The sequence below is a fragment of the Sminthopsis crassicaudata genome, chromosome 3 (assembly GCF_048593235.1).
Source record: "Sminthopsis crassicaudata isolate SCR6 chromosome 3, ASM4859323v1, whole genome shotgun sequence".
NCBI classification, from domain to species: domain Eukaryota; kingdom Metazoa; phylum Chordata; class Mammalia; order Dasyuromorphia; family Dasyuridae; genus Sminthopsis; species Sminthopsis crassicaudata.
In genome coordinates, this window is record NC_133619.1 from 556,903,386 (window position 1) to 556,912,403 (window position 9,018).

Genomic DNA, 9,018 nt, shown 5'->3' on the forward strand with positions numbered 1-9,018 from the left:
CGTACTCTGTATGATGTTTCTTAGAGCCATGAGGGCTTTCTCATGGCCTTGACATGAAAGAATATTCAATTAAAAATGAGTATCTTCTCTGTTGAATGGGATTTTGTAGTAACAACTAATCACCAAGCATCTATAATGCACATACTATGCAAGCTATTGTGCCAGGTTTTAGGAATAAAAATGCAAAGAGTGAAACAATTCCCTTAGTCTCAGTGCCTTCTTTGGACTGAACCCATTTCATTTGAATTTTTAAGGGTTTTAGTGTAAAGATGCCAAGAATTAACACTTATCTCTTTCTGGACACACATTAGTGATCACAATAAAAAGCTTTACTCCTTCCTATTTTTCTCTTCCTCTCCCTAAGCTTTGGATTCTGGTTATTTGACAGAAATAATCATCTAAGATGTCTCTTTTCATAAATTCTTAATTTGCATGACATTACAAAATAAGACAATCGTGTAGAAATACTAAAACTAATCAAAAGTAAATTAATTGGGGGCAACTAGATGGTACAGTGAATAGAATAATAGCCCTGGAATCAGGAGGACCTGAGTTTAAATATGGCTTCAGACGCTTAATGCTTACTAGCTTTGTGATCTTGGGCAAGTCACTTAACCCCAATTGCCTCACCAAAAAAAAAAAAAAAAAAAAAGTAAATTAGTTATTTTCAAGATTTTTTTGTAAAGTTCACTTATCTGTAAAGCTTAAAAAAAAATCTAAATGTGGAAATTTACAACTATATAGTATCTAGTTCTTTGAACTATTTTTCCATAGCCTCATATTTCAATTTTCATAAGCATTTAAGAGTTTTGGGTAAGTAAGTTTAGGGTAATAGAATGATGGATTTTGAATTTGGAGACAATTCTGAAACTTGTCTGAACGCTGTGATCTTAGGAAAGTTACTCTGGCTTTCAGTTACTTCGCCTTTTTGGCCTGTTTCCACAATTGAGCATAATTATTCTACTTTAGGAGGGTTTTGTGAGGAAAGGGCTTTGTAAGTCCTTAAACGCTATACAAGTATAATTTTTATTGTATACATTAGAGATGAAAAGCTGTAAGACTGCTATATTATGTAACGTACAATATCCATAGCATAAAACATAGCATATATTCCAGTAGAATGGATCTAAATCTGTAAAAAAAGATAATTAAAAATTATTCACCAGCATTTATTAAGTCACTATATTCAGGGCACTATATTTTGGAAAGCATTTTATGAATTCCCCCTAGCAGATTGATCATTATGGTTGGAAAGCCTAACACCAGCATATATGGAGCAACAGAAGTTCTGAGTGGAAAAGACCTTAGGGACCATCTAGTCCAAGCCATTCCCCCCAGAAAGAATTTCCTCTATGATATTTATATTTGTCTTTGCTGAAATACCTCTTATGAATATCCACTTATGGATAACTGTTAGGAAAGTTTTCTTGACATTGAACATAAATTGATCTCATGCAGTTTCTACTCCTTGCTCCTATGTCTGCCTTAAGTAGAACAAGCCCTCTTCCAGTTGAAGGGTTTCAAATTCCCTCTAAGTCCACTTTTATCCAGAGTAGATAATCCCAGAATCCTTGAGATTTCTCCTTTCACCATCTCCTCTAGATGCTGGCTGTCTTATCAGTGTCATTTCTTAAGTGACAGGAAGCTAGATAATGCAGTAGATAGAACACCTGGAGTCAGGAAGATACATCTTGGTTCAGATCTGGGCTCAGATACTTATTAGTTGTGTGACCCTGGGCAAGTCACTGAATGCTGTTTGCCTCAGTTTCCTCATTTGTAAATGAAGTAGAGAAGGAAATAGCAAATCTCTTCAGTATCTTTCTCAGGAAAATCCCAAAGAGAATCAAAGAGAGCTGGGCATGACTGGAAACAAATAACAATGTCCATAGTGGAATATAGTACTGGTGTAGTCTCACCACTACTGAGTGGTAGCTTTGCAGGACTATCTCTAAGACTATCTTCTTGGATGTTACTTTTATGCACCCTAAAATCACCTTAACATAAAGTTTCTCTTGAATTTAATTGTATTACATTCAGCCTAATGGTCTAGCCTGGTGAGGCTAGATCTTTTTGTATCCTGATTTTGGGGATATCCAGAATTTTAGTTATCTTCTTAATCTTTGCTTCATTTATAGATTCTGTTGGTAGTTGATTTAAATCATCAATACTTTTTATTTTCCCCCCTGAGGCTGGGATTAAGTGACTTGCCCAGGGTCACACAGCTAGGAAGTGTTAAGTGTCTGAGGCCCGATTTGAACTCAGGTCCTCCTGAATTCAGGGCTGGTGCTCTATCCACTTCACTACCTAGCTACCCCTAAGTCGGCAATACTTGATAAAAATGTTAAATTGTCTAGGGCCAAGCATAGATCTCTGAAAGATAAATCTACTATTTCAAAGATAAATCTACTTTTTGGAGAGTTGTCTGGGTTTTCCTTTTTAAGTCTTTTCAACTAGGTCTGAATCCATCTGTTATCTAGGCTACATCTCTCTCACAAGAACAACCTTAAAGACTTTTATCAGATTGAGTTTAGAATGAAAATTAAGATTAGTTTACATTTAGTGATCATCTAAAATTTACAGTAAGAGGATGTGACTTAAAAACAGTGGGTAGTCAGGTTTAGATGTTTGGAAAATAAAGTATTAACTTTTTAAAAATGATTTTTATTTACTTTTTTTTTTTTTTTTTTTTTTTTTTTTTTTTTTTGAAGAGGCAAGGAGGCCTGTGGATTAAATAATCAAGAAGACCTGGATTAAAATTCAGGCTGATGCTAAGTTTATCTTTGTGACCCCAGGAAAATCATTTAACCCATAATTTTCTAAATTATGGACTTAACTCTGAGATGGTGGACTAAGTTATTTAAACTGAGAATTCATATGTGCAGTCTAAAAATTTACTTACCTAGCTTAAAAACAGGATAGTAAAAAAATGTTTGATGTTGACCATTCATGACAATTTAAGTATCTTTTGTTAGAGGAAAATTCTCAATGAAAAGTTATATAACATTATGTAGATTTAGAAAATTACCCTATAGACCTGCTATTTTTTTTCTCTAGAATCATATATGTCAGACTCAAAAGGAATTTGAAAAAGAAATTATTTCTTGGTGTAAGAAAACCTTAAAAATTTTTTGGGGGGTGCTTTCAAAAAGAAATAATAGACTAGTATTCTTTTATTTACTTATATATATGTCAAATTTTTATCATGTTATGGAAATCTAATATGTATGTACACATATGTATATATATAGAGAGATCAGCATCATAAACATAATTCTATACTTGCTGTATTTCTTTCAGGGGAAGGCAGCCAGCATCCTTTTGGAACCATGAATATTACCCGTACTCCAACTGTTGCACAGATTGGCATTTCAGTGGAATTATTGGATAATTTGGCCCAGCTGACTCCTGTGGGCAATGCTGCTGTATCATCTGTTGATTCATTCACTCAGGTAATATGATGAAAATAGAGAACAATTTAGCATACTTCAAACTTCAGCCTTTTGATTGTACAAATATCAATGTTTTTTTAAAAATCCTCAAATATTAATTACTAACCTATGCCTTTAGAAACTGGTCCCATCAAGTATTTTGATCAGTTAAGAAATGGCCATTTTGAATATTAATTTTTAGATAGGAAGATTAGGTAACTGAAATAGTCTTTAAGTGGAATGTTCTCACAGCTAACATTTACACAAACCTGTTGGGGTCGGTGACCCATGGATCTCTGACATGTTATAAAGTCCTGCGCATCAGAGTGCATCAGTGCTCTGTTTTAACTGAGGAGGAGAAAACCAGTGATATTTTTTGTCTACTTGAGATCAAATATAAAAATGTATTCTATTTTCAAAATTAGAATAGAAAAAAAGGATTTAAATATTTTGTATATAGAAAAAGATTCTTTTTGTGATATGCTGTCCTATTTATTAGTGAATTTAAAAACTAATAATATCTAATGCACTACTAAAGAAAACAGCAAATAAATTCTCCTAAAGTATATGATTAAAATGAATTTATAACATAGTAGGAAAGTATTTCTTAGGCTATTATCCATGAAGTTGTGTAAATTACATGAAAAATGGGAGCATACTTTATGATTTATTTGTTTTAAAGAGACAGTCAAAATGGATAGAGTTGACTCTGAAGCAAGGAAAATCAAAATTCAGATATTGCTTTTGACACCTTTTGGCTATGTGATCCTGGGCAGATGTTGTGGGTGACTCTCTGAGATTTAAATAAAATCAGAGAAACAGTCAGTCTGCATTGATGAGAGAATCCTCTACTCTAGTGACATTATAGGTCCAATCCCTGTTCCTATTTATATTAGACTAGGGGTAGAGGGGGACTGTTCATTGGAGAATATGGATCCTTATTCATTTAAAATATTTTTTTCTTTAAAGAATAAAAAATTCATTTTTTCTAATTTAAACTAATTTGATTTTGCTATCCATTGATCATTGATTTGCTATCCATAATAGTTAAAATACTTTAGCTTTTTTTGTTGTTCTCTCTCACACCTTGCCCTCTCCCTCCCCATTATTTTAGAATTAGTTTCTTCTCTATTTTTGGTACATCTTCTGAAGGAGTTTTTCTAATTCTGTTTTTGTTTTTTTGTTTTTTTGTTTTTTTTTTTTGTTTTGTTTTGTTTTTTTTTTAAAAAGAGGATCCTCTATTCTAAAGTTCTTTAAAATGTTTCTTACAACTAACATTTGTCACTGAATTTTTGTTTCTGAGAAGGGAAGAAGAAAATGATTTTCTGGTAGTCAAAAAAGTAGTACTTAGCACCTGACTTAATTAACTTTCACCTTTGTATCTTAAGTGCCTTATTTAATTAATTCTGTATTTATACTTTCTTGTTAAAGCTTTGAAATAGTTTTTTCTTTTGTTTGTTCTGAAAGGTTATGAATATGTATGTTTATGTTGGGAACAACATTTTTTTCCGTTTTCTATATGTTCTTGAAATGTATACACTTGGAAGTTAAAACCATTTGAATTATAAAGACAGTGCTGGAAAAACATTTTTAACTTGCAGCACAACATTCACAAATATATCAAAATCCATTTTAAAACTGCAATTAACTTTGGGGCATAAATAATAATTGTTTAAAACTTAATTGTTTGATAAAATGAGAAATAACTTTTATTTCATTTCTTAAATTAGACATAATTTTATTACCTAAGAAAGTTAAAGAACAAAGTAAACAGTATATTTTTTGGCATTGCATAATAATTAATGGGCTGTTTATTTGTTTTTCAGTTTACTCAGAAGATGTTGGATAACTTCTATAATTTTGCTTCATCATTTGCTGTGTCTCAGGCCCAGATGACACCAAATCCATCTGAAGTTTTCATTCCAGCAAACGTGGTTCTGAAATGGTGCGTGAAAATACATATTTTCACTTTTAATAACATTTATAAATTTCTTGATTATACATTTGTGAAACCAAGGGAAATGAATATATTCCATATTGTTGGGAATATAGACTTTGGAGTCCAAGAACCTCTGAATCTCAAATTAACTATTTATCAGAGAACATATAGTAGAAAGCACACTCACTTTGGAGTCATGAGACCTGGCTTCAAGTTTGGTCTTAAGATAAATAATCTCTGAGCAGGACCAAATCACTTAATCTTCCTCATTCTGAAAGGTGTGAGCAGATGTTTCTGAGATATTTTCCAAATTCTAGATCCATGATCCTATCTTGTGTGCCCTTCAAGTCTCTTTTTACTCATCTGTGAAATGGATTTACATCAAATAATCTCCAAAATCTCTTGTTCCCGTTTTTGTGGATCATGTCTTTTTGCAGACAGACTTTAAAAAATTTTTTTTTTGTTTTATCATTAACAATAAATCTTCGATGAGTATCTGCTGGTTACTTGCATGACATAAATTTTTTACCATGGAGTTAAAAGAGTACATTTATGCTAACCAGACTTATATTATTCACATATCATATCCAGACTCTGCTGTAACTACCATGTGCTCAGCACTTTCTCTCCCATGAGGTTTTCCCACATGCCATCCTAGTATAAAAACTTGGGAACACATTTAATGAGCTGGAAAGGACTCTCAAAAGCCATTGAGTTCAGCTGTACATTGTATGACTGGAGAAACTGATCCCCGGAAAAGAAAAAATAGTTTGTCTAGGGCCACATTTAAACTCAGGCCTCATATTTTGAAAGCCACTCGTTTTTCTCCTGAACCATGATGTATTTCTAGTCCAGAGGTATCAGACACTGGTGATGTAATTGGGAAAAATTTAATAAAATAAATAAATTACAGTTATCCCTTCCCCATCACGGTTGCACTAAATTGTGGATTGGCATTACAAATAAAATGGAAATGTTTTAGGGATTTTGTAGAAGCCACAGAGTAGATGCAGGAGGTCAGTAGATGACAGAGGAAAATTTTAGAAATGTGATGTTAAAGATTTTTGCTTTAAAGACATATCTAGAAGGACTTAAAATATGATCATATTAATCTTCGCTAAGTGTTTACAATTTAGTAATGATCTGTTAAAATCAGGACATGGTACTTCATGGAATTTTTGTGCTTTTATAATTTTAAGTTGCTACAAAATCTATAGCCATAGGTGATTTCAAGTTCCATGTTTTTTATACTTTGTAGGACAGCATTTTGGAATGAGGTAATGTATGTAAAGGCAAAGCACTTTATGTATCTAAAAAGCTTTACATATATTTTAGCTATTAATAATAATTAGTTATATCAGCACGAGTGACATAGGAGTTGAAAAGAACCTGGGTTTGGAGTTGAGAAATCTGTCTTCTAATATAGCTTCCTGATTCTTATTAGCTGTATAACCATTGATAAGCCACTTAATGAAACAATGAAATTTCTTCATTTGTAAAATGTAAATAATACTTGTAGTACCGACTTCAAATGGGGTTGTTTTAAGGATCAAATAAGAAAGTGTATGTAAAGTGTTTGTGAACTTTCAAATAATATATCATGTTCACTATTAACATTATTACCACTTTAGTCCCTGATTGCTTTGAATTTGAAATTAAATGAATGCCAGTATAATAAAAATATCTAATTATAATTTTTTAATACATAGTTGCTCCCTCCCTTTTTCCATTTGCTAACTTGTTTTCATTTTCTGCTATACCCTGACTTGTACATAATTTGGCAGATGGTAAGAGATACTATTTTAATTTTCTTACATGTAATTCTGTTTGCTTTCTTTTCTAGGTATGAAAACTTTCAAAGGCGACTAAGCCAGAACCCTCTTTTTTGGAAAACATGATTTAAATAAAGTAATTTTTAAAGGGTTATGAACCATTGTCATATTTTGGAGATAATAAACCAACTGCTATCTAAAGCATGGGGATAAAGGAATAATGAAATCTAAATGGAAAAACTTCTTTTTAATTAAAATAAAGAAAAAAACAGTTAAATTAAAAACGGAAAATCCAAAATGTCCTCACTGTTGTTTTTTTCTTTACAAATTGAAAAAACATATTCGAAAAGAATAAAAGCATTTTATGTGATTTGGTTAAATATGAACTAATTAAAATAGATTTTTAATAAGTCATGATTTTGATGCCTTTCTGTGTAATGTAAAACTTAACTAAAAATGGCATCACTTTTATAAATTCTCTTAACTTTATAATTTAACAGTTAGTTGTTTCAGATTCAATAACAAATTATACAAAATTTTTCTTGTAGATTTCTCTCCCTTTAAAAACTTCAAAAATTTAACTTTTCATGTATCAGAAAGATGAACTAGTTTTTTCTTATGATTAGTCTAGTTATGAAAAGTAGTTGTAGTTTTTATATTCTGAAAGCTCATATTTTTTTCTGCCTATTTAGTCAAGTTATAATATTCATTAATGAGCAAAATTAATGCTTTCTAGGTATGCAAAATACTGAAATTCATTAACTGTATGTTTAGAATTAGCTTGCAAGGGTCAGAAGGGAGGGAAGAATTGAAAAAAAACAACTTTTCTACTTTGAAAAATCTTCATGCTTTAAAAAAATACTTTATACACAAATAAACATTGTGTAAGCCAGATTTCTTGATATTGTTTTTGTGCCTATTTGAAGGGAGGGCAACTATGCTTAGAGATTATTAACCAGTCTTTCTTGATAATCCAGTAGAATTGGTATGTCTGTATTTTTGATATAAAAGAATACTTACAACATATGACTATGTTTTCTTAAATTAGTTTTAGCTAACCTAGGCTTTAATTTCACTACACCATTCCATAATGGTGTAATTGGTGTTCTACTATTGTAGACCTTAAATATTTATTCTATGTTATAGAGTGAAGGAAAAGGAAGCTCACATAGGGATAGCCTTTAGCACCTAATTATAGTATTTAGCTTTGGTCCAGCTATAGTGATAAGTGAGAAAACGAGTGAGCATCATTTCTTATTATGTTGACATATTTGTTATCTTTTTATGATATTTAAATACATAGTTTGAAAGTCTTTTCATAATGTAAAAAAATCAGCTTGGATTTTTGCTGGGAAGAACCACAGAAGTACCAGTTTCTTGGTGATACACTTTTGGTTAGCACAAGGGTAAGAGCTATATTTTTGTTGCCAGTGCTTACACATTTAAGAATAGTACCCAAACCTGTTATTTAAATGTGAAGTCATTAAATTTTTCAGAGGAATAACAAATAATATCACCTTGATTTTACACAGAGACTAGCACTGATTAGATTTGGTTCTATGGACCATGCGAAAATTTCATATGATAATAACATTACCTGTCATAGTACCTTTGCACACAAAAGATAATGGTTTGCTTTTATTTAAAGCATTTGGCACAAATAGAACCTCTCCCTCTGTCCCCCTATACTCTATACCCCTATACCTATTATAAGATTTTTATTGAAAGTTTAAAAAAAAAGTTACAGGCTAAAAAATATCACTGATGCTGTACTGTGGGCTAATTTTATGTTCATGAAATTTTCAAGAGAAAATATCCAGCCTTTCTATTAATATTAATATGGTGCTTGTGTTTTTATTCAAACAGTCTTTTAACCAAA

General features: G+C 31.4%; 1 protein-coding gene across 2 annotated transcripts in view; it reads left to right on the forward strand.

Moving 5' to 3' along the window:
• HIKESHI (heat shock protein nuclear import factor hikeshi) overlaps positions 1-8,033 on the forward strand; it is a 34,164-nt gene extending 26,131 nt beyond the window's left edge. For both annotated transcript variants that reach the window (XM_074304673.1, XM_074304674.1), the window contains exons 3-5: positions 3,298-3,449; positions 5,255-5,373; positions 7,211-8,033. In XM_074304673.1, the coding sequence (XP_074160774.1) occupies positions 3,298-3,449; positions 5,255-5,373; positions 7,211-7,265 (326 nt within the window). In that variant the 3' untranslated portion in view covers positions 7,266-8,033. The remainder of the gene's footprint in view (positions 1-3,297; positions 3,450-5,254; positions 5,374-7,210) is intronic.
• The last annotated feature ends 985 nt before the right edge of the window (positions 8,034-9,018 follow it).